Genomic DNA, 25,291 nt, shown 5'->3' with positions numbered 1-25,291 from the left:
AATGTTAGTATTTGACAGGGGTCCTGTAAAGGAGGAAAAGTGTTGCCTGGATAATGTTTATTAAGAAATCGATTTGTTCTTGGAAAGGGTTTTAATTGTTGAGCCAAACAATCTGTACATTTCACCCCCCACTGTCTTCCACAACTTCCTCCTTTCTGCTCTCTCTCTGGCTAGTTGCTTCCTCTTCCATTGCTTTTCAGTGGATCTTCCAAAATCAATCCACACAATTAAAAGGGAACATCACAGAAATAGTGGGATGAAATGATCCCTGGGATATTGCAGTGAAGTGCTGGGGATTTCATTAGGGGCATATTTGATCCAATGAGTTTCATTTGGGGTTACATCAGAGACAAACGGCACAAACAAGTAAATGACTTGCTGAAAGGTGTATTGTTTATTGGCTTATATGCCATTTATCTCTCTGCATACCCTGCAGCAAAATCAACAAGAGTACAGATGAATACACATTGTGTGATGGATAAAAGCTGGGCAAGGGGAGGAAGCAATTGGTTCTGTAGATTATTTTGCAAGAGCCTTCCTGGGAGTGGTTCTCTTCCTGTTAAGGTGGGATTTGGGGCCAGTTAGAATGGGGTTGTGTTGGGCATGAAGCCGCTGCCAGTGCAAAGGGGAAATGCTGGGAAAAAAGCCTTCTTGGAAACACTCCTTCCCCTGACTGAATTCCTAATTCGTTTGAAGATGGAGCTTGATAATTTTATGAAGAGGATGATGGGAGGAGATTGCCTGTGACAGCAGGGAATTGAACTTGATGGCCCAGGAGGTCCCTTCCATCCTACATCCTTATATTTTCTGTATCTCCCTTTCCTGGTTTCTTTCATTGCTAGGGATAGTGGTGTGAAAACAAGCACATGGATTTTCAAGGCTCCATCCCCTGTTTTATGTTTGTGGTGCCAGCAGCCTCCTGGCTTATGGCAATACTCACAGCAGGGAGAGGAAATCTCCACAGGATCTGCTCATGGAGATCCCCCTGTTAGAGAGCTTATTCCTTCACTCTCCCACTTCCCTGGTCCTTCTCGCATGAACAGAGAGCAACAATACCCGAAGTCCAAAGGTGCAAACAATTTGATGTTTATTGGGGTGAACTTCCAGCAAGCTTAAATACAAGTTTCTTTTTCCTTATTTTCGAATCCTAACTTACTTCCTGTTTGCCCCTAATTTATATAGTAATATTCTTAGCTATACCTTAACCAATCATTCTACTGAAATTTAACTAACCAATCCTAACATATTGTAACATGATTAGCTAACCAATTATATCCCAGGTTTCAGAGTAACAGCCGTGTTAGTCTGTATTCGCAAAAAGAAAAGGAGAACTTGTGGCACCTTAGAGACTAACCAATTTATTTGAGCATAAGCTTTCATGAGCTACAGCTCACTTCATCGGATGCATCTTTTTCTTTTTGCAATTATATCCCACCACCTTAATTAGTTTACACCCAGCAAAATTAATTATACAGCAGACAGAAACAATCACAGAACCAGACAGAGACCATGCCAATAAACAACAGCAAAGTGGGAACTATAATGACAAAACAATACAGAAGTGGGGATTTCATAACTACATCTATAAAGACGTAAGACAGGTTTCAGAGTAACAGCCGTGTTAGTCTGTATTCGTAAAAAGAAAAGGAGTACTTGTGGCACCTTAGAGACTAACCAGTTTATTTGAGCATGAGCTTTCGTGAGCTACAGCTCACTTCATCGGATGCATAGCAATGAAGTGAGCTGTAGCTCACGAAAGCTCATGCTCAAATAAACTGGTTAGTCTCTAAGGTGCCACAAGTACTCCTTTTCTTTTTGCGAATCCAGACTAACACGGCTGTTACTCTGAAACCAGCCTAAGCACAGGGCCTCAGACTGTCACAGTGAGAGAAAGACCTTACACTGGCAGACAGTGATTTTGATTCTTTCTTTTATACCTCTAACTAGCCAAGTGATAAGAATACACCTAAATTCTTAAAGTACAGGCCTTTGCAGACAGGCCTGAATATCTATATCCTAACACCCCCTCCCTCACATCATCCCAGAAAAAGCTGCATGGCCCGAAATCTGGCAGTGCTCTGGGAGGGTGGAGCACCCACCCCCCGCCCCCATCTGACTCCCTGGCTTCATGCTCCTCCTGACAGAGCACGGAGTTCTGGTGACTCAGTCCTGGGTGTTGCACTCGGGGCTGGGCAGGGTGGGAGCCCAGAGCTCGGAAAGGCTGAAGGTGGAGGAAGCGCACGCTGTGTTCCCAGACTCGTCTGAATTGGAGTCGGGGGAGAGCGAGGCGCCGCAGCAGAGACGGAAGGAGGCGGAGGCCCTGCAGAGCAGGTCTGGCCGTTCATGGTGCCCGTAGCAGTCGCCAGGCCTAGGTGCTATTCCTGTGACTCTCGGCCAGTCTCGTTCTCCTGCGTGCCTGGGACCTCTGCTGTGCATGGTGGTGCCACAAGAAGGTGGAGGCTGCAGGTCTCCTCCTTTCTCATGCCTTTGCCCCAGGCACAGCAGGAGGGAGTCGCAGCCGCTACAGCCTGAGGATGTGCTTGCCAGGGACCTTGTTCGGCTGGCTGACAAATAGCCGCTGCCGTGCTGGGCCTGAGGCTGCAGTGCAGGGGAGTCCTCGGTGTCCACTGGCCCCTCAGCAAAGAGCCACCGGCCCAGTGACCTGCAGAGAGCTGGGCCCAGTGCCAGAGCAATGGATGGAGTCTCCAAGCCAGGAGAGGAGCTGGGCAGCTCGGGCTGATGCTCCTGCCCCATAACCCCCTCTTCTTCTTCCTGGCCTGGCTGTGGCTGCAGTGCGGGCCTGGCTCTCTTCTCATGTGCGCGAGTTTATCGCCGCTGGCAGACAGAGCAGGCGGACTCCCACGAACGGAGCCATTCTGGAGAGGGGCTGGTCTGGTAACTCCCCCGCACATACGGTGGTTGCCATTGATATCCTTAGAGCTGTCCATTTGCAAGTCCCCTACGCTTCGCCCAAAGGGCTTGACTCAGCCAGCTCCTGGGTGCGTTTGAAATCAGTGCAGCTCCCTGTGAAAGGCAGGACTATTCGTGAGGTTAAGTCTTGGCCCTTGGAGCTCGAGATCCCGGATAAGTGGCTGGGTGAAAGTGCACAGATGTTAATAGCGGTGCGGAAGACAGGCTGAGACGTTTGTTTCAGGCTTTCAGCAATCTGACCTTTGGTCAGCGAACGGCAGTTCCAGCAGGAACCTGAGGAATTGTTCTTTGTCATTCTATTCCAAATTCTCCAGCATCCGGCTCAGACATCTCTATGCTCTAGTTCAAGCCCGCGTTGCTGGGCTGGAGGCAGGAAGCACTGGCTGCAGTTTTGTTGCCTGTAAGATGCAGGAGGTTCTGCATCAGGGGCTCTCAAACTGTGAGTCGTGACCCAATTTTAATGGGGTCACCAGGGCTGACATGAGACTTGCTGGGGCCCAGGCCGAAGCCCATGCCCCACCGCCTGGGACCAATGGAGCTCGGGCTTCGGCTTCAACCCCCCCCACCTGGCATGGTGGGACTCGGGCAGGCTCAGGCTTCGGTCCCCCCTCCTGGGGTTGTGTAGTGTTTCTGTTGTCCGAAGGGGGTTACAGTGCAATGAAGTTTGAGAACCCCTGATGGTAAATGGTCCTAAATGGCTGGACCGCAGCTAAGGGATCATCTTGTGGACATGCTAAGAATAGGCAGCCAGCTAAAATCTGGCAAAGTCCCTTCAGTCTCCACTGTCTAGCCTTTACTGGGAATCAGAGATGGATCTATGGGGGCAGTTCTCCAGTTTCTTAGTTTCTCACATTATAACAGGACTCCAGTAAAACAAGTCAGGATGGAGTTTCCTACTTTTTCTTTCCTTGGACGTTGACGCTGTAGAGAGGAATGTGTCTCTTACTTTCACGCCAACCCAGAGAAATACCTACAACCTCAATACTGGCTGAAAAGGAAAAAAAATTGACTTTGGCCCCTGTTTTCCTTGATTCATACAGTCAAGGTCAGTGGCTGGGGCATGAACAATATTTCACTGGAATAAATTAACTGCCAGAATATTATCTCCTGTAAATAAGATTTTCTGGGGTCAGAAAAACCCACGATGCTGCTAACTGGCAATACATTGCTTAGCAACTATTTATTGTGTTAATAATAAACCTAGATGTGAAGCAACCACACAGAGAGCAAGCTTTGGAGCTCCTTTAAAATGCAGCTAAGGAAAAGAAGGCCAATCTTTTATCCCACATCATGGCTTGGGCTGGTAAGCCCGGGGTCATTAACTCTTCCTTGGCATACTTCAATATTCGCATCAAGTAAAAGTAAAACCAGTACAGCCTTGTAATCTGGTTGAAACCCTTTGGCTTAGCACAGACTTGGGGAGAAGGGGCAATAATTTGCTAAGAGTATAAGAACTTGCCCATCCTAAATGCAGGGTCTTATGGGTAAGGCACTCGGCTGGCCGGGCGGTCTGAGTTCATTGCTGGCTTTGGCAGACCTGCTGGGCCAATAAGGCAGGGCATATCTTTCCCTCCAGCTCATCTCCACTCTCCCTGGGCAAGATGTAAGTTCCTTCTCTGGGATCTGATTGTGCATTGGTGGGGCACTCCAGCCCCGCACTGATCTCCTGCAGGAATGCAGCAAAGGCCCCTGGGGTGGAGTCCTGGACAGGCTGGTTTCTGGGAGGCACCACCAGCTCTTAAAAAAGCACTTTGGGATGCAAGCAGAATCATGTCCTACATGCTCTGAGGGCTGGATGGCGCTTGTAGGTGCTCAGCCACTTTGGGAGGGGGGCAGCGGAGCTGCATCCGCCCAGCTGGAGGCCAGAGGGGCAACGAGCTTCAAGGAGCCACAGCGTCTCTGGGGGCTCACCGGCTTGCAGTCAGGGCACGCATGCCCCTCTGTGGGGTGCAGAGAGAGGGGCCAGGCCATGCCCCTCCACACCCACTTTGCGGGGCTGGAGACACTGGCAGTACCAGCCTGAGGACTGAGGTGACACTCAGCCCTTGCACAACTACGGAACTATTGTCCGAGTCTGAGCAGGAAAAGAAAGATCCGGGAGATGGTTTGCCATTAACTCTTTGGCCCAGTGATTACATGACCTGTCAATCTGGTTATGGGAGGGTCAGTGGAGAAAAGGGAGAGACTCGAGGGAAGGATCTGTTTTCTTCCATCTTTACATAAAAGCAAAATGCACTCTCCTTCCACCGCAGCCTGGCAGCAGCGTTCGTTCTGTGCCCGACAGGCAGGAGGCACCGAACCCAGCACTGCTCGGGTGTGAAATTTTCCAAGGAAGAGCTAACAAAAGTAGCATTTGCTCCTTTAAGGCTGAACTAAGCAGAGCTGGGGGCGTGTGTTGAGCCGTTAAAATTAGCCTCCCAGCTCCAGAGCAATCACAAGTGGTAAAGCAGGAACTGCGGTAAGGGATCCGTCCTCCACAGTCACCTGCAGTGTGTGTGTCAGATCAGAAGCAGCAGCCTGGGGATAGGCAGCAGCACAGGAGGTAAATGTCCCCTTTCCCGCTTCCTTTTACCACTGCTAAGGGGTTAGATTTGGTCAGACAGTCCGATTCATTGTGGCCTGAAGGTGCTCAAAGAGAATGGTAGTGAGGGCTTATAAGAGTAGACGGATAGTCCATGCTCTGTCCCTATGTAGGCAAAACTCCCAGAAAAGTCAATGGGATTATGTCTCAGTAAGGCTAGATAAACTCTCATCCTGTGGAACAAATGCTGATCTTACTCCACTGTAAATCCAAAGTGCTTGGCAGACTTCTGGTGCCACCCCAGGGCAAGTAAGAATCGAATTTGGTCCTGTGTCTTTATTTACATTAGAAATTATCCTAATGAATTTTAATAACTGTTACAGTTATAATTCCCATTTCAGGTGTGTAGCCAAAAAAAAGTATCAAATAGGTGATGCAAAGAATGGAGATCTATATGAGCATGTAACATTTGCTTGTTACTGTTTTCAGGTATTCAGATACTGTGGTTTCTTTGACGGTATTGATTTGTGACAATAAACTTTCCCTAACCTGTCAGGGTCAAGCCTTGCCATGTCCCCACCTGGTGCTTAGCACGCTTTAGGATTAGAAATGTGCTTTGCATTATCCAGCTATGAAATGCAACAAAACTATGATTTGAAATATTCTGTAATAAAGAATGTGCTATCCAATTTTCAAGTAATTTCAGAACTCATTATTCTTATTATAATCGGCAACAGATAGAAAAAAAAATTGATCCATTTTGAAGTAGAACGTAAAACATTACTGGTGGGTCCAAAGAGTAAGTGGTGAGTAGCCAATGGTGGTCTTAAAAATGAAGTAAGTTTAAAACGATGTCTGCTGGTCTCATACAATTGGACGCAAAATTATAAAAATTCTGAGAATTGTAAAAATGACTTGTACTAGCTGTACAAGAGCCATGGCAGCTGAATCCAGTCTGGGGATAAATATGTAAAATGGGATACTTCTATGGTGCTCTAGCAGCATTACGCAGCAAGTAAGCTCTTTAATCTACCGCTTACCTGGGTTTGCTGGAGGACAGTTACATTTCAAGATATTTTTTCTGTTTCAGCAGGTTGACCTGTGATCTTTGATTACAGCCCAGATTCCACTGTACCTGAGCGCTACAATGAGGTTGACAGGTAAGAGGCGAGAGGATATTTGTCTTTTATAATGATTATAAAAAATGCTCTTTGTTCCTATTCTTTGGGCCTGTTTCTCATTCGCATGAAGACCTCTAAATTACCGCGTCCAGCCAGAGTGGTAGGAAAGGATCGACGTGTCAATAAGCATGCTGCCTTTTTCTGAAGAACTTTTATACAGTTCAGCCTATTGTCTTTTTTCCAGTGAAATCCCTCCAGCCTGGGGAAGAGATGACTGTGGAGAGGTTCTTGGTTCCATAAGAGCCATTCACATGCAATATAAATGTTTTCTCCAATCATGTTTCCAAGGCAGGGAAAGAGCATTGTGCTCCATTGACCGTTGCTTTAAAACCAAACACCAATCAGATTTACATTAACAGCTGTTCAACGGCAGCTAGTCACTAGGTGGGGAAGTCAGGAGGCTCCCAGCTCTGGGAACTCAAGAAGGACTTGGATTTACATGGCTTTTGAACACCTCAGAGATGCTTTGCAGTTATGTAGCATCTTTTGCCCACAGACCTCAAAGCGCTATAGAAACATTCATTAATAGAGCCAAAGATTTTTAAGGCCAGAAGAAACATTATGATGATCTAGACCAGTGCTACTCAAAGTGGTGGTCCGCGGACCGGTGCCGGTCCGCGAGCCATCAGCTGCTGGTCTGTGCGCACATTGGGGAAAAATTGCCAGTCCCCCACATCCGATAGCTTGAGAAGCACTGCTCTAGACTGACCTCCCGCATAGCACAAACCAGCAGCTCCACCCAGCGCATCGAACCCAGCCCCAGTAACTCGGGCTAAGCCCCATGAGGCCCATATTATTTGTATGTAAGAATGGGAAACTGAGGCACAGGGAGGCCAAGCGGCTTGCCCAGAGTCGCACAGTGGGCCAGTGGCAGAACGTGACTCCCAGTCTCGTGCTCTCCCCACTCAATCTCTTGCTACATGCAGGCCCCATTAAACAAACCCGCTGGAGCCAGCGAGGGCCGTGCCCCAAGCTCTGAACACCCCTGAGCTCAGAAGAGGGTTGGCTCTAGACGTTGCGGTTCGGGCTCATAGCTAAATGGAACCCACGTATAGTGACATTGCTGTTGCCGGAACCCCACCTTTACAGCACCCCCATCCCTTCGCCTCAGGGGGGATGAGCAGAACTCCCTTCCCCGCCTTCCTGCCCCTCCGCCATAGGGGATCTGGCAGTATCTGCTCTTTTCCCCACGCAGCTGTCAGGGGTATTGGTTGTCTCTTCTCTTGCCTTCTCCCTCTGCAGCTGCATGGGAACTGGCTGATAAACGCTGCTTGGCTAGCCCTCTGCAGCATTGTGCTCTAGGGCCGGGGGCGTGGAGGGCAGGCACAGCCAAACAACAGGAACAGGGTTGGCACTGATGGCCTGCCTAACCCCAATGCTGGTAATTACTTGGGCCCCGGCTCCACGGGGGTGGATGTCTGCACCAGCGCAGGGCCACATCAAAGGGGCTCTGTGTGGGGGCAGGGGTCTGCCCCCATGGCTCCGACTGCAGGGGGGCTCTCGGGCAGCTAAAAAAAGAGAGTCACGTTTTACTTCTCCAAAGGTCGGAGGAGAATTCTGCCAGGAACTTGCGTCCTTCTCTGAGAGTGACCCGTGGTCCCCGGCAAGTGGCGGGAAATGAGCTCAGGGGCCGAGCTGCTCCACTCTCCAGAGCGCTGCGACTTACCACGCTTGTCTCTCTCTCCCATGGCAGGGCTGATCCGGATAGCAGCTGTGATGTTCTCACTGGGCACCACCTGGCTCTTTGTACAGACGTACGTCAACACCGGCTGGAAGGTCATCAGTCTGCGGAGCTGGCTGGGTACGGTGATGTACCAGGACTGCTGGGGCCAGCCTGGAATACATCCAAGGCTTCCCCGGGAGGAAATAGGTGGCTCCATGGGATGTGTCATTTGTAGCAATACTGATCCTATCAGCTCTCGTGGTCCTGCCTCTGGCGGGATGGGGTATTCTGCCCAATATCCCCTCCACAGAACCCCTTTCCTCAGGGCACAGGAATGGCACCGTAAGATCTCGCATCCATCTCTGCAGTGGGTCTGCATGGGCAGCGTACTCTCCATCCTGCTTGCCCACCTAGATCAGCTTCACCGAGTCCTCCAACTCTGCGCCATTTAATGCCCACAGCGGGGCCATGGGCCATGGGCTAGGCACACCGGGTATGTCCACACAGCAGAAAAAGACCTGTGACAGCAAGTCTCAGAGCCTGGGTCAACTGACTGGGGCTTGCGGGACTGGCACGGCAGGGCTATAAAGAGCTCTGTAGATGTTCCGGCTTGGGGCATAGATGTTTGCCCCTGCACTTACTGGCTCTGCATCCATGGCGCCCGGTCAGTTAGTCCATGACAAATCATCTTTTCTCATTTAGACTCATGTATGTATTTCTATGAAGCAGTGGGTCTCCCCAGCCGGCCCCGTTAATCCAGAACGGTGGGTTGGGCTTGTTTAGCCAGACACCCGCCTTCCTCCTCCAATCACTTCCTTTGCTGCCCAGTCTCTCTTTCGGCTCGGCAAAAGGGCAGGATGTCTCAGAAGTGTAATGCTGTTGTTTGTGTCTCTCCAGGTTCCAGCCCCGACCTGCCCAGTGAGTATACCGTTCTCATGTCACTTGTCCCACGCCGGAGCCGCACGGAGCTCTGAGAAGTGCTGGCAGAACGAGGGAGGCAAGGGGTGAAATCCTGCCCCGCTGAAGTGCCTGGGAGTTGTACTGGTGACTCCTGTGGGGCCAGGAGTTCATCCCTGGGGCCTGACTTGTTGTCAGAGAGCCACACCAAGGCCCCAGTTCTGCCCCCCCGTATTGATGTCAAGCGGCCCCCTCCGAGGCGAGCCTTCCCAAGCATGCCAGCTCGAGGCTCGGTGTCTTTCCGAAAGATGCACTGTGGCTCACAGCGAGGTGCTGGGCTGGACACAGGAATCCCTGGGCGAGGTTCTCCGGCCCATGCGATGCCGGAAGTTAGACGAGGGTCCCAGGTGCGACTGCACGCAGTGAGAGCAGCAGTCTTCACTCGATGGACATGCTGTGTCTGGGACTCACCTGCCTGCTGAGACAGCCGCTGACTGGGGCGGGACAAACCCCTTCTGGACGCTGCACTCTCTAGCGATGGCAAACGATTCACTCTGAACCAGCATCACACAAGCCTGCGCCAGGCCCTGCCTGATTCACCCCCTCCACTGACACACTGATCCCCCTCCACTGACACACTGAGCCCTCGTTAAACTTTCAAGGGACTCGGCTAAATGAGCCTTTTGCTCAGCAACTTCCATGTCACTGGCTACTGGAGCTTACCCCAGCCCGTCTCTTTCCTGAGAGATGCTGCAGTTATTTCAGACTCCCTTTTCTGCCCAGAATAGTTGCGTGCCAATATCAGAACAATAAACTCCTGTGGTGCTCTGCCAAGGTGATGCCCTCCCCCCCCCCCACACACACACACAACTGTGCAGGGATGAATTTCACCCAGTGCCCCAAACACTGAAATCTCTGCTCAGGTTAGATGCAAACTCCCTCTGGTGTCTAGAGAAACTGAGTCAGTCCCCTCAGGATTTGGCCCATGTATTGAAAACCCTCACAGGCTGCCTGTGCAATGCAGTGCAATTTACAGTCTGCTCTTCATTCCCTTCAGAGACCCAACCCCCACGAAACAAGTGTGGTAACCAAAACAGTTGTCCTGAAAACTCATTTGCCTTTAAAGTCATGAGTGGAGCAGCCAATGTTGTTGGGCCTTCGATGTGCTTTGAAAATACGATGTAAGTACTGAAGTAGCACACCAAAACACTATGTTACACTGAAGGTAGGAGGGACTCTCTCGGGAGAGGACTTGGAGGGGTTGGCTGAGCAGCCTTGAGGGAGGAACCTTAGCAGCAGCCAAGCTTGGGGAGAGGGATTCAGCCGCTCCTTGTCATGTTGTTAATTTCTTTGCTTGACAAAAGCAGACTCAGGCAAGGGACAAGTTTGGACCCTACATAGTATGTGGGCTGTGCATGGGGGGAACCTGGGGACGGCACCTGCTCGCAGAACAGGAGAAGAAAGCCTGCTGGGTAACAATGGTGATGGGCACAGGCACAAATGGGGTTGAAACCCCTTTGAAAACAGGTCTCCCTGCTGCTGTGTTCATGGACATTGCAGCTGGCCTAAACCAAACCCTACGGATGCCCTTTTCAAATGGCTGTGCTGGGCTCTTTCCTTTGCATGGACATTGCTAGGATGATGCTACTTGCCATTTTATTCTCTGTGCTTTATTTCCAGTATCATGAGTGGCGTGAAGAGCAATGTTGGCAGAGGGTTAAACATCGCACTAGTAAACGGTGAGTTCTCGGAGTGGGAATCATTCTCCTTTTTACACAGGGTGCCCTGTCCCGCACCGACGGCAGGGCTGCAGCCCCAGCCATTTCGATGCATTTGGGCAGCTGCTCACCTCCATGAGTAACTGATCAGTAATGACTCCTTGGGCTCTAGGTTTATAGCTAGTTACCGATTTAATTATTAGTCGGCTGTCTCTCAATTAACTAATGCTTGCCCAGCAAATACAGGGCCAGATCCCAGCTAGCGGAGGTCAGCCCAGGTCCAGTGACTTCAGCTCACACCAGGTGAAGATCTGACTCTTGCATTGCAGAGCACTAAGTAGCATTATTGGGCCCACTCCGGACGTCCTTAGCCGGGCAAACTCCCGTTGAACAGCATTCAATCCGTTTTCATCTAATCTTGCTGGGGCAGGGACCTCAGGGTTTGGTCCCTTATTGGCTGCTGACCAAAAACATATTGATTCCTGGAGTAAACCTCCCTGGTCATTTAACTTTTCTTTGTACTCTCCCTGTTAGCCCCAGCACCCCCTGCTGAGTTTCCCAGAGTGGGCAAAATCACTGGCCCGATGCCGAATTTGGCACAGGCCCCAGAAACACAGACTGACACTGCTGGCTGGGCACTGAACAGAGCCAAGTCCCTCATCCTGCCGGTCTCCAGAAAGATACGGTGGCAATGAGAAAATAGCTGGGAGGTTCAGAGCTCAATGGGTGTCAACACAGCTCAGGGTTTAAATAGCAATCCCCACAAAAAGCACAGAGCTTTAACCAGGTAGCTCCCCCACGGGGAGGAAAGCGGGCTAAGCAAGCCGTGCCCTGGCAGAGTTAATGGAAGGCGGTCAGGTATCAGTAGGTTTGCCCTGAGTCTCTCCTACTGCTGGACATAACATGGCACCCCTTAGGAACCCATTTAGCAGGAGCTGGGGCATAAGCTACTGGGACAGACCATAAAAGACACTGTAGCTTTGTCTCTCCACTCACTGGCATCCTTAACCCGAGAACTGAATTCTCTGGTCGGCATTTCAGGGAAAGGGCCCAGCTCCGGCATGAAGGAGCTGCCATGCCCCCGCAATGGGAGCTCAGCTTGGCAGCTTGAAGTCAATCTGACCAAAGGCCGATTATCAGAGAACGTCTCCGGTAGAAAGAGAGACCCCAGGGGCCCCACTGTTACTCTGCCCGGGTGGTTCTATTGCAATCAGGGGAGCTGTGCAGGCAGGAGACGAGGGTAATGCAGCAGTGAAAGGGGCCCAGGGTGCACTGAGGTGTATCCAATTGCAGGATCAGGATCCTGAGCTATGCATTTAGTTCCGTGTGCCATTAATCTTCATTTCCATTGCTCCCGCAAAACTCATGCTAGTGAAATGGAATTCCATAGTTACTGAGCAAACATTAATAATAGATGCCTGCTTCCATTGGTTTTGCTGGCAAAGACGGCTTTCCATACTATGGCAGTGACCATAATGAACATAATTTGTTAGGAAAGAATCAATATGGTTTTTGTAAAGAGAAATCCTGCCTCATCAATCTACTAGAATTCTCTGAGGGGGTCAACAAGCATGTGGCTCAGAGGGATCCAGTGGATGTAGTCTACTTCGATTTTCAGAAAGCCTTTGACCAGGGCCCTCATCAAAGGCTCCTAAGCAAAGTCAGCTGTCATGGGATAAGAGGGAAGGTTCTCTCATGGAGTGGTAACTGGTTAAAAGATAGGAAACAAAGGGTAGGAATACATGGTCAGTTTTCAGAATGGACAGAGTTAAATAGTGGTGTCCCCCAGGAGTCTGTACTGGGACCAGTCCTATTCAACATATTCATAAATGATCTGGAAAAAGGGTAAACAGTGTGGGGGCAAAATTCACAGATGATACAAAACTACTCAAGATAGTTAAGTCCCAGGCAGACTGTGAAGAGTTACAAAGGGATCTCACAAAACTGGGTGATGGCAACAAAATGGCAGATGAAATTCAATGTTGATAAATGCAAAGTAATGCCCATCAGAAAACAGAATCCCAACTATACATATAAAATGATGGGGTCTAAATTAGCTGTTACCACTCAAGAGAGATCTTGGAGTCATTGTGGATAGTTCTCTGGAAACATCCACTCAATTTGCAGAGGCCATCAAAAAAGCTAACAGAGTGTTGGGAAATATTAAGAAAGGGATAGATAATAAGACAGAAAATATCATATTGCCTCTATAGAAATCCATGGTACGCCCACATCTTGAATACTGCTTGCAGATGTGGTTGCCCTGTCTCTAAGAAGATATACTGGAATTGGAAAAGGTTCAGAAAAGGGCAACAAAAATTATTAGGGTTATGGACCGTTGCCATATGCGGAGAGATTAATAAGATTGGGACTCTTCAGCTTGGAAAAGAGACAACTAAGGGGGGATATGACAGAGATCTATAAAATCATGCCTGGTGTGGAGAAAGTAAATAAGGATGTGTTATTTACTCCTTCTGATAACACAAGAACTAGGGGTCACCCAATGAAATTAATAGGCAGCAGGTTTAAAACAAACAAAAGGAAGAATTTCTTCACACAACGCACAGTCAACCTGTAGAACTCCTTGCCAGAGGATGTTGTGAAGGCCAGGACTATAAGAGCGTTCAAAAAAAGAACTAGATAAGTTCATGGAGGATAGGTCCATCAGTGGCTACTAGCCAGGATGGGCAGGGATGGTGTCCCTAGCCTCTGTTTACCAGAAGCTGGGAATGGGCAAGGGGATGGATCACTGGATGATTACCTGTTCTGTTCATTCCCTTTAGGGCACCTGGCATTGGCCACTGTCGGAAGACAGGATACTGGGCTACATGGACCTTTGGTCTGACCCAATATGGCCGTTCTTATGTTGTTAAGGAAAGACCATTTCCAGTACGGCCACTATGTGGCTTACAACCAGTCCCCTTGTTCTGGTGGCTAGGCTGGGAGTTTAATGGGGACAGGGTGGCCCGTGGCAAGCAGGGCAAGGCACGGCCGCCAGCAGGAGACCACCACTTGGAAAGAGCTGGTCTGGTGTCCCAGCCCCAGCACAGGTCAGTAGGACCAGAGTTACGTTACACTGTGAGGTTCGGGCACTGAGTAGCATTCTCCTGTGCTGGAAACCAATGCAGCCGGTGTCTGAGGGAGCAGGAGGGCTGACCTGCCATGGGGACCCCACACTGGATCCTGGCTTACACGTCTGATTGGCTGGCCTGGGATGCCAGGGGAGTGCCCGGGAGAGGGACATTTGCACACGCCTTTGACCGCCCACAGCCTACCCTTCTTCCTCTCCTCCTGCCCCCGGGCCACGTGGATGGAGATGTGAGCTCGTGGCCCTCCCCTCTCCTCCCCTGCTGGGGAGGCTGGGAGTGCTGTTGACGCGCAGCTGCTCCAGAGTCTCCCGTCCCCAAACAGACTGTGCCCAGCCCCCTGCTGCATCAGAAGTGGGGCGAGGAGACTCCCGGGCCCTTCCCCTGCATCCCGCAGACCCAGGCAGAGAGATCTAGCAGAGAACGGACATCCCCGTCAGCATGGGATGGTACTATCAGTGATAGCAGAGCCTGCCAGCTGCGTGTCACACCTCGGCACTCCAATGCACCGAGCGGGTTAGCGGGCAGCCTCTGGAGTCTCCGAGGGGCACAGCGTGAGACTGCCCAAGAGCGTTCAGTTCCTGCCGATCCTAGTTTGCTCCTGCCCGACTGGGAGAGTGGGCAGCGGTGTGATAAAGACGGAGATGGAGACACCCCAGCTGCTCCTGAGCCTGGCTACAGACACCACAGATTGTCAACATCTGCCCACACATCCACCTAGCCCCACAGATGTCAGGGGGCTGCATGGGTGTCAGAGCAGAAGTGGGTCCACTGAGGAGGCCAAGGGTTTAACGTAGGGGGTTGGTCTTAGGGAACCTTGCATTCCTCCAACGTACTCTGCTCTTTTTAGAGTGAAAACCTTCACTGTCATTTATCAGCAGCATCGCTGCAGATTGACGGACTCTGTGGGGTGTGAATTTAGCACTCAGGAATTCCTAGGAAGAGCTCACACAGGCCTGGGACAATCCACATTGAGCTTTTCATTACGGAATTGTGTGAGATCAGCGCTCCACGCTTTCCTTCTGCTGGTGTCATTTCTCTCTTTGGCAGCTCGGGCCCCTCTCCCTGGGATCGGGGGGTGCTGCCATTGCCTGATTTAATGTTTTCATTCCACATTATGGTCCCAATCCTGCAATCGGATCCACCAGCTCAGACCATTCTGGAGCTCCATTGAGCCTCCTCTGCTGGTGGCACAAGGATCTGTTCTAGTTGGTCCCTTTTGCTGGACTGGGACCTAAAATGAACTGATGGCCGTTCAGCCTGGTGTCACTTATTTTAGCAGCTCCGCTCATTCAACAGCGCTAGATCCTTTCCCCACTACCAGATCGTTGTGCTAATCCCATAGTTCCAGTCATAGGCACCGTGTCCTCTACAAAGTGCAGGATTGCATCAAGGAGCAATTCTGCACATATTCCACTGGATACATGAGCTGAACAGAAGGACTAAACAATGCATTTCTGTCACAAAGCTTACAGTTTCGAAAGTAATTGCGCTATTTCATTTCCCACTTTAGGAACAAATGGCCAGCTCATGAAAACCGAAGTCTTCGACATGTATTCTGGAGGTAGGGCTTTGCTTTCCCTAAACACTCAGCATCTACCAGCACTTCACTTTTATAGTAAGATCCAGAGAATTGCAAGCAGTATTGATAACTAGCTCCTTCTACCTTCTCGTCTGTTTACTCACTAGTAAAATGAAATGGACCTAAGCAGTGCTGCCAACTCTTGCTATTTCTGTTTGGTGTTTTCCTTAAAGTCCCTACTCCTGGAATCATGTTATTAAATGAGACTCTTGGGTTTTATATTTTTTTTAGAAAAGGACATTTCTGGCCCTCATGGCTATGGAGAAAAGCTTGAAAACGTGCCCCCTAATGTCTCAATAAACAAGGCGCATAAAAAGATCCATATTTATTATTTTTAAAGTCTTTGCAAAAAGAAAAAGAGTACTTGTGGCACCTTAGAGACTAACCAATTTATTTGAGCATAAGCTTTCGTGAGCTACAGCTCACGAAAGCTTATGCTCAAATAAATTGGTTAGTCTCTAAGGTGCCACAAGTACTCCTTTTCTTTTTGCGAATACAGACTAACACGGCTGTTACTCTGAAACCTTTTAAAGTCTTGTGATTATTAAACCAATGAGACCTGACTCATGGTTTTTGAACACTGGGGTTTGGCAATCTTGTTTTATGTAGCTTGTTTTCTTCCCCTCCTATCACAGAGTAAATTACAGATTCAATGTATGGATGCTAAGTCGCTTTCTGCATTAATCACATCCATCTAAAAGCATGGTTTTAAAAAACAGTCTTTATCTTCCTATAGAAATCCCCCTCGCTCTGCTCACATGAATTATTCTGCTGGTTTTAATGGGATGCCTCTTGTGAGTGAACGGGACAGTACTGGGCCCACGTTTTGTGTCGTGTAGATACTACAGTGCCCAGATGCCAGCCCTTCTGAAACGTGTATCTAGCAGTTGGCCGATCACAAAGCGCAGAGTACGTGGTGTTAGCTCTGTAAGAAAGCTCATCCGTAGGTTGTATGCTGAACTCCCCAAGGATCTCCATGGGGCTGTTCTCCATTAGGAATGTCATTGCTCAGTGTCTTCCAGCCAGAGAACCCTCCAACCTGCAGTCTGATGGGGGGAAATTCCTTAACTGCCATCGTGCTCTTGGCTTTCCAGCATGATTATTCCACCTGCCAGTATCCAAGAGGCCAAATTCTGCATGCGGGTACACCTCTACTACCCTACTGCAGGCAGCAGAGGGCAGGATTGGGCACTGCGGGGCCAGCCCCTCAGCTGGTGTCAATCAGCGTGGGGCTGTTAACAACAGTGGAGATACACCAGGTTACACCAGCTGAGGATGCGGCCCTAGACGTTTAATTTGAAACCGATGTGGAAAGAACAGAGGGACAAGTCACTTACGCTCTGCGAGTGCAATTCACCTGTGCGGGGTGGCAGCGCGAGGCTCAGGAACCACTCGAGCCCGCAGAGGGGCTTAACTGGCTCTTAGGGCTTGTTTCGGGCCTTCTGCGCAGGATGACTATTGCTTTCCGGGGCTAAGGGCTCGGTGTTTCCTGTGAGCTGCAAAGCACCCTCAGCCGTCCTGGACGTCTGGGTGCTCAGCCGTGTACAGGATTAGACCTGTTCTGCCCAAGAGCTCTTTATGCCCTCCTACCCCGGCTGCGGCTGTGCACCGGCTGCACATTTGCTGCGCAGGAGGCCCCAGGCATTGTCAGTCCAGAAGCTGCAGGTCTCCGCAGGTCCCTAGGCAGAGCCTTACGCTGAAGAATCTCAAGTGACTACAGTAGGTACCGGTAACGGTTGCAATGGAGTCTCAAAGTGCTAGCTAATCTGCATCCAATTTTATGTAGCTAACTAGGGCTGCAAACATGCAGTTGGATCAGACCGTTGCACCTAGGTGTATCCGATTGCAGGATCAGGATCCTGAGCTATGCGTTTAGTTCCATGTGCCATTAATCTTCATTTCCATTGCTCCCACCAGACTCATGCTAGTGAAATGGAATTCCATCGTTACTGAGCAAACATTAATAATAGATGCCTGATGCCTGCTTCCACTGGTTTTGCTGGCAAAGACGGCTTTCCATACCATGGCCGTGGGAGAAATTAGCTCTGCACATGGTGCAAAGGGCCCAATCCTGCAAAGTGCAAGGGACCGTCTGCAAATTGGGGACTGCCTTCGAACCCATTGAAGATAAAAGGTGCTGAGGGGGCATTCGGCACCTGCTCCGATCCTACCCCAAAATGTGGAGAAATTAATTTTCAGCTGAACAGTTCTCCCCAAGGCAGAACATTCTATGCACAGTTGTTGTGTATCTGAGGCCCGGTCATTAACCCACTCCATGGAACCGCCCAGTGGGTATGGGAGGTGGCAGTTGTCTTTGATCCTAATGAGTTTAGCCCAATCGCTTTTAGCTGATTGATCAGCAAGGAGGTATTTTATTAATTAGCCTAAATGATGCTGTGGGATGAACTTTGATTTAAACCATGTTGGATAGGAAAGCTATAAATAATACTTTACGGAAATGGGCTCATTTGGCTCACCAGGGAAACCCAAAGGAGAATAATTGGAAAGGAAATTATTAGTGGAAGACAGACGCCATCTTTCAAAAACCATAGCCTTTCCATACGGTCAGGACCTCAGTATCCAAGTAGCTAGTCAAATAACTTAAGGATCATTGCAGTAAGATCTCTGTGCAATTTTTTTTCTAACATAAAGCATGATTAAATGAAACCAGGATGCATGTTATGCCAGGCAAGAGTAATTGTGTAGAAGTTACATTGCTGTCTATTGTCTGAAACAGGTCTGTTCTCTTAACGTCAATGTGCTGCGAATTCAGTCTGACTTGGAAAATGCTGTTGTACTCTATGGGTGAAATTCTCCTCTGCAATTCACGCTGCGGACTCTCCCAGGACTGTAGGACGTAGTGCTTATGCTGGGCCACTATCCCTGTGCAACATCTGTTGGGAAACTGGTTGTGGCTGGGTACCAGGTCTTTTAGCAGAATGTTTCCATTGGTTTTCTTTTCTTTACCAGATATCAATCTGTTACTGGACTTCCTGAAAGCAATCCAAAGTGGCACTATAGTGATAGTTGCCTCCTACGATGATCCAGCAACAAAGTAAGTACAATCCAAGGAGGTGATGTTTGATTTCCAAGGGCCAGTCCTTCATCCACAAAGTCAATGGGAAATCTCTCATTCGGTTCTGGGGGAGCAGGATCAGACCCCAAGTCCATACAGACAGTCCTTGCATTGCAATCAAAACTGGATTAAGGTAATGTGCTCTACAGGGAGCTACCCCTTGAGACCATTCAGAAACCTCATACGATGCAGAATGCAGCTGTCTGCTTGCCAGTCACCATGTGTCAGGCGGAGAACACATTACGCATCACACCAGTGCTCAGGAAGCTGCACTGAATGTCCCCCAGGAGCTCTGGACCATCACGAACCTCCCCACCTTCTTCCCCAAGTGCAAGGCACATTTCTTTGACCTGCCGTCTATACCAAACATATCACAACAGGTACATTACCCAATTATTATAAAAATTATAATGCTATGGTTTTAAAAACTCCAAACCCAGCACTCCCCTGCACACACTTCTCCCCCAGAGGAGAAGATGAAAGAACAAATAGGTGACAGCTCTTTGTCAAGTTGCGTAATGCCCAACGGGAAGACTCAGCACTATGCTGGTGAGCGCGTCGCACCGATCCGGAACCTGGCTGGAACGGCAGTGCAGGCTTCCCTTGAGAGGATGAGGGAGCTGCTACCCAGCTCTCCTGTTTTCCCTTTTTCTCCTAGGCTGAACGATGAAGCACGGACGTTACTCACCAACCTAGGAAGTAGCCACGCGAGCAAGCTGGCCTTCCGAGACAACTGGACTTTCGTGGGTGCAAAAGGGCTCAAGGATAAAAGCCCCTATGAACAGGTATTTTCCCCTCTCCCCCAAGAGGAAGCCTGTGGCCTTGGTTAGTAGTAGGGCCACTTCTGCCTGAGCTGCTACCATTCAGGCTGTCCTGTCTCCTGCAGGTATTCGTTTGACTCAGACAAATTCTTTTTTTTTTTTTTTAAAGCCTGGCAAGTGCCTGGCTCTGGCCATAGTTCAGCGAGACCATGTGGCACACACAGGCAAATCCAAAGCTTGCCCTCTGTTCCCTTGCACTGCTGTACAGCCGCACGGAACTGGAGGAACCTGCCAGGCCTCGCGTGCAAACGGACAAATCGAACGTCCCCTTCTGCAGCCCAGTTCCTGTGCCCCACACTGAGACGCTGCACAGGGCTGACCTCCAGTGGGCACTCTTCACACACGTGCACTGGAGAAGCCCAGGCCATAGAGAATGTGTGAGGCAAAATGCTTCTGTCCTAATTCCAGCTGTCTCCAAAGCCACCAATTGAGAAGCCACTGCACAGGCCTCCCAGTGACCGCAACTGTGCAGCAGCAGAGACATGTCCTGTGTGCCCCAAGACATGACTGTCTCCTCTGTATTCCCCTCTCCACGCAGTCTTGTGCTGCTCCCGCACAGACAGTCTGCACTGGCAGATGGGAGCCTGGAGCCACCTCTGCTCCTTCCAGCACACACTGGTGCTGCTTTTGCATGTGTGGTCAAAAATGTATAGAGTCAGAACTGGGTTGATAACTCTGTAATGGCATAATCTTTATACCCTAAGTGGTAAGCACCTGAACTTTCTGCACTGTCTGCTGAAAATGTACCCTTCATCTTGCATATACAATTCACTAACTAAATGGCAGGTCCACTAAAGGACAACAGCCTACTACCACTACCAGCTAATGGAGCTTCTCCTTTAGCTCAAGCGGTAGAGCTCTGTGCTGCAGGGCTGAACATCCATGTTCCAAGCCGTGCTGACAATGCATGCAGGGGAGATGACATTATACCCACATTATACTGATTATCTGTCGTCTTGTAAATCTGACATTCCCTTCTGCCCTTGCCAAACCCTCTGCTTTATTTCATTTTTCCCCCTCCAAAGCACTTAAAAAATGAAGCAGCAAAAAACAAATATGACGGCTGGCCGGAAGTTCTGGAAATGGAAGGCTGTCTTCCAAAGAAGATGGATTAACAGTGTGCTGAAGTCAGAACAACGCCCGCATCAAGCCTTATTTAACAATACATTCCTGTTTGGCTGGAAGACGGCATTTCCAGCTGAATCCAGCATATGAACTGATCCCAGCTCCGTGACAGCACAAGCCAACTGGCTGTTTTCAAATCACCAACCAACTTATAACGGTGTCTGAACGCTGCTTTAAAACCGTGTTGGCTATGGTATACTACACCGGCTATGAAGTCACAGCAAAGTCTAATCTTCCAGCATCCTGCTTTATTATATTAATACGGCACACGTTGAGGTGAAGGCAGCGGTGTCAATACCAGGCATTTAATTTTTCTGTCTGTCTCAAAACAATAAGTGCACAACCCCACTTGGGAAGAAATTGCTTCAGCTTCTGCTTCTTGAGTTGTTAAAAGTGATGTTCCCAGTTAAATCCTCCCACGTTGTTGCCAAGAAAAGAGATCAGCAGGCAGGGGGCTTCTCAGCCTGGCTGACAAAGGCAGAACAAAATCCAGTGGCTGGAAGTTCAGGTTAGATCAATTCAACCTTGAAATAAGATGCCATTTCCTAGCAAGACGAGGGATTAAACGTCGGAACAGCTTGCTGGGGAGGTGGTGCGCTCGCTGTCACTTGGAGTCTTTGAGACAAGTTTTTATCTCTTTTTTAAGTTTACACTTTAACCCAGCTTCTAGGAGAAATTCTAAAGCCTTTGGAGGGCGTGGGAGGGGTGGATGTCATGGTGGCCTTGGAATGTGGGAATCTATGACTCCCCCTGTTTGATCCCTTCCTTCATGGGCCACGGGGAGGCCAGGAAGCCCTGCACTGCCCTCAGCATGCTTGTAACACCTGCAGTTCTGCATTATGAGAATAACTGTAATCAAATCTCATGCTTCAGTGCTATAGCCGGTCACCTACAGTGGTCAGGAAGGGATCTTTCTGCCCAGTGAACTGTTGGATTGATGTGTTCTGAGATTTTTTTTTCTCTCCTTCCTCTGAAGCATCAGGGATTGGGCACAGCCAGAGTCAGGACACAGGGCAGGGTGCACCAGAGCTCAGGTGTTCCAGCAAATTCTCTTTCTTGGCTGCCTGGCTGGTGAATCTGGCTCACATGTGCAGGGTCAGACTGATCCCCAGATCTGTGGTCAGGAAGGAATTTCACCCCAGCTCAGTTTGGCAGGGACCATGGGTGGTGGGTTTCGCCTTCCTCGAAGCATGGGGCTGGATCACCTACTTGGATCACCTGGGCATGTGTCACCTAATCAATTCCCCACCATTGCAGTAGCCTCAGGCACTGGTGAAACCATGGTCTGTCCTTTACCCTGCCTGTGGCACCCAACAGTTTAGTCTCCTGACGAATTTACTCCTTTAGCCTAACTAAAATCACTGGGCTCAATACAGGGGTCATTGAGTGAAATCTCTGGCCTATGATGTGCAGGAGGTCAGAGGAGATGGCCCAATGGTGCCTTCTGGTCTTAAACTCTATGAAACTATGTAACATTTTAACATTCTATCTTCAAATAGGTTTCAGAGGGGTAGCCATGTTAGTCTGTATCAGTGAAAACACCAAGGAGTCCTTTTGGCAAATTAGAGACTACCAAATTTATTTGGGCATAAGCTTTCATGGGCTAAAACCCACTTCATCAGATGCAGGGAGTGAAAAATACAGTAGGTGCTGTAATATATATACTGCTTACTGTATTTTTCACTCCGTGCATCTGATGAAGTGAGTTTTAGCTCACGAAAGCTTATGCCCAAATAAATTTGTTAGTCTCTGTAGCGGGGTGGTCACCCACTCTGGGCCTGAAAAGGTTACAGCCAACCCTGGGAGAGGGCTGGGGCTGGGAGCCAAAGACTAGGCTGATGGGGAAGCAGCCACAGCTGGGGCCTTGCCCCAATCAGGCCGTAGCTGGAGCTATAAAAGGCTGTGAGCCAGGAACTCAGGCAGTCTCTCTCTAGCAGTGGAGAGAGACGGGCCTGGCTGCTTGGGACCTCAGCAGGGTACCTAGAGTGGAGCAGGGCTAGGGAAAGGCCAAAGGAGATGGGGTGCTCCAGGCTGCAAAACCCCCAGCCTATAGGCCTTGCTGAAGGCCTAAAGCAGGTACTGGGGTTGCAGAGGGGCAGCCCAGGGGTAGGCAAAGGCAGCAGGTCCAAACCCCCCTTGCCGATGATGAGTGGTTCACAGACTGCAGTCCGCCCCAGTGAGCAGGGGCTAGATGGGGACTGGCAGTAGCCACTGAGGCAAGGTGGAGATAGAAGGTAGGGATTCCCCAGGGAGGGGAGACCTAGACTGCAGGGGCAGTTCAGGGGGCAGAACCCTGATGTAGAGGGGCACCGGGGTCCGGGAGGGACATGGGACCTGCAAGCAAGCAGGACACCAGCCTGCAGAGGGCGCTCCAGAGGCTGGAGAGCTCATTCCCAGGATGGCCAGCGGGAGGCGCTGCAGCAGTGAGCATTACCTCGCTACAGTCTCTAAGGTGCCACAAGGACCCCTTGTTGTCTATGTTCAAATAGTTTTCTCAGGGCATGATGATGCCTTCCAATATATGGTACCCAGTCCTGTCATTCAGATCCCAGTCAGTGCACCTGCTTGCATGCCAGAGGGTGTTTCTGCAGGATACCTGCATACCAGAGGGTGAAGTCAACATTTTAGATTATTAGCGCCTGAAGGAGCCATAATCCAGACAGCAGAACTCCCAGTGAAGTCAATGGGCCAGTGATGAAGTCAATGGACCGTTGAGTCCGATGGGACAGTTTGCACTATGTGCAAAGTTACCTTCATGTGCACGTCTTTGCAAGAATCAGGGCCTCAGCTTGAAAGGTCTTTGTGGCAGGCAGGGGCCAACTTTTACTCTATGGACAGCATCCAGCACAACGGGGGCCCTGTCCTGGTTGTCTCACTTGGACCAGCAGCCTTGGGACAAAGTACTGGGCACTGCCGGGGCCCCAGGGCTCACTGGAGCGCCTCTCTCCCCTCCCCTTGCCCAGCGGGGAGGCTGGGGAAGTTGTTGTGTGTGACGTCTTTTGTCGGCGTTCCCTGAGTTTGATTCCCGCCAGCCAGAGAGGTTTTACTGCGTGTCGCTGGGGTTGTACCTGCTCAAGTGTCCCAGCAGCTCACAGAGCGAGTGTGGGGAGTCCAGAGAGTCCAGAATCATTGCCGGGGGTGGGTTTGCTCTTCTACGTCACACACGCAGGGATGTGGGTTTCTTGCTTTCAGACGTTTATCAGACACAAATTATCTACTTTATATGGGGTCTCTGGTTCTGGGAATATCAAATAGCTGAACGATGGGGAGTTTGGGATTTTTTGAGTCTCTAATAAAATTTTTAACCGATGATGCTAACCGGCTCGTTTTTGGGGAGAGTCACACTGCGGAGCTGGGGGGCCAGATCAGGCAGCACAAGTGTGGATGAATTGTAACTGGGATAAAATAACCTTGTGTTCTCATTTCAAATGACCACATCTGAGCTTGCATAGTCCCCTGAGAATAAAGCCCTAAAAGTCACTGTGGCATGTGCAGTGAACAGGTCAGCTGACCACTTGGCTGGGTCCATGCACCGCTCAGTGCAGGAGTGCATGGTGCGGGTCACGGAGACCTGTACAGCCTGTGCAATGAGATCTGATGGGCGAGGGAGGCAGAGGGGACTAGTGGTTAAAGTCAGGGCTCTGTGCCCAACTCTGCCACTAATATGCTGTGGAATCTGACTTCTAAGCATGGGAAAGATGCAGCTGGAAGCTGCTTTTTCCTTTCTCCCTCGCTCGTTGAACAAAGGGGCGCTGCTGAGAAGGACGTGCCTGAGCATTTAAAACCATAAGAAAACCTTTCTTCACACAGCACCAAGCAAACCTCTGGAACTCGCTGCCCCTGGAGCTCCCTGAGACAAACAGGGCTGGAAGGAGGAGAAGGGAGCCACTTCTGGCCCCCTGTGGTGAGCTAGTCCTAACACTGCAGTGCCAGACCCCCAGGATGAGAGCACCACTCCGCCGGGGGGAGAGAGAGTAGGCTTGCCTTACAGAAGCTGGCAACCCCATATGGGCACCAGTTTGGGATCAAGAAGTGCGTAGTGGGTGCTGCTGCTGTGGAGGTTTGCGTTGCATAGCATGCCTTGGCCATCCATGCAGAGAGGGGGATTTCTGTGCAGGGATCTTCCCAGTCTGCATGAAATGGGGGAAGACATTGTGCTGTCCGGGACTGGATACCGTGCTAGATGATCCACTGGACTGAGCTTGTATTGACGTTCCTGTGAGAAATCTGAGCAGGGAAGGGACTGGGGCCGTGCACCAAAATGAGCAGACCACGTCCCTGACATGATCCATGGAGAGAAATCAGGATTGAATCTTTCTCTGAGCTATGCTCAACCAGAAGTTAGGAGCTTGATGCAGGAATTAGTGGGTGGAATCATGTTATATGTGAGGTCAAATCATAATGACCCCTTGTGACTTTACAAACCTGTGAACCTTAAGCTACATGCTTCTTTATGGCTGGAGCCACTGGACATCCGCCAAGAGCACATGGGGGGTTGAACTCCCTGGGTTGTGGGAGGCACAAGAGTTGTTTCACTCAGTTCTCTTCCTGGCTGCAGATTTCCTTGCCTACTCATATGGGTAAGCAAGAGCCAGCCTGCAGCTGGGCTGTGAGTGACTGGGGAGAACTTTGATACAGATGGGTTTGATTCTCCTCTCACCAGTGGAAATCAGAGCGACTCCAGGGAAGC

At 50.0% G+C, this 25,291-nt stretch overlaps 1 protein-coding gene across 4 annotated transcripts in view; it reads left to right on the top strand.

The window, feature by feature from the left end:
- Positions 1 to 23,911, top strand: part of FAM3D (FAM3 metabolism regulating signaling molecule D) — a 31,046-nt gene extending 7,135 nt beyond the window's left edge. The window contains exons 1-10 of one of the 4 annotated variants that reach the window (XM_037905774.2): positions 5,355 to 5,473; positions 6,546 to 6,612; positions 8,327 to 8,434; positions 9,194 to 9,214; positions 10,251 to 10,374; positions 10,874 to 10,932; positions 15,511 to 15,561; positions 18,550 to 18,634; positions 19,314 to 19,440; positions 20,502 to 22,750. In XM_037905774.2, coding sequence (XP_037761702.1) covers positions 6,600 to 6,612; positions 8,327 to 8,434; positions 9,194 to 9,214; positions 10,251 to 10,374; positions 10,874 to 10,932; positions 15,511 to 15,561; positions 18,550 to 18,634; positions 19,314 to 19,440; positions 20,502 to 20,591 — 678 coding nt within the window. In that variant the 5' untranslated portion in view covers positions 5,355 to 5,473; positions 6,546 to 6,599 and the 3' untranslated portion in view covers positions 20,592 to 22,750. Of the gene's footprint in view, positions 1 to 5,354; positions 5,474 to 6,542; positions 6,613 to 8,326; positions 8,435 to 9,193; positions 9,215 to 10,250; positions 10,375 to 10,873; positions 10,933 to 15,510; positions 15,562 to 18,549; positions 18,635 to 19,313; positions 19,441 to 20,501 lie in introns of those variants that run through there. The other 3 variants (XM_043550756.1, XM_037905773.2, XM_043550757.1) reach the window with 3 other exon arrangements.
- Positions 23,912 to 25,291: the final 1,380 nt, after the last annotated feature.

Source organism: Chelonia mydas, chromosome 7 (assembly GCF_015237465.2).
Source record: "Chelonia mydas isolate rCheMyd1 chromosome 7, rCheMyd1.pri.v2, whole genome shotgun sequence".
Lineage (NCBI taxonomy): Eukaryota > Metazoa > Chordata > Testudines > Cheloniidae > Chelonia > Chelonia mydas.
This window is presented reverse-complemented; position numbering and strand designations above follow the sequence as displayed.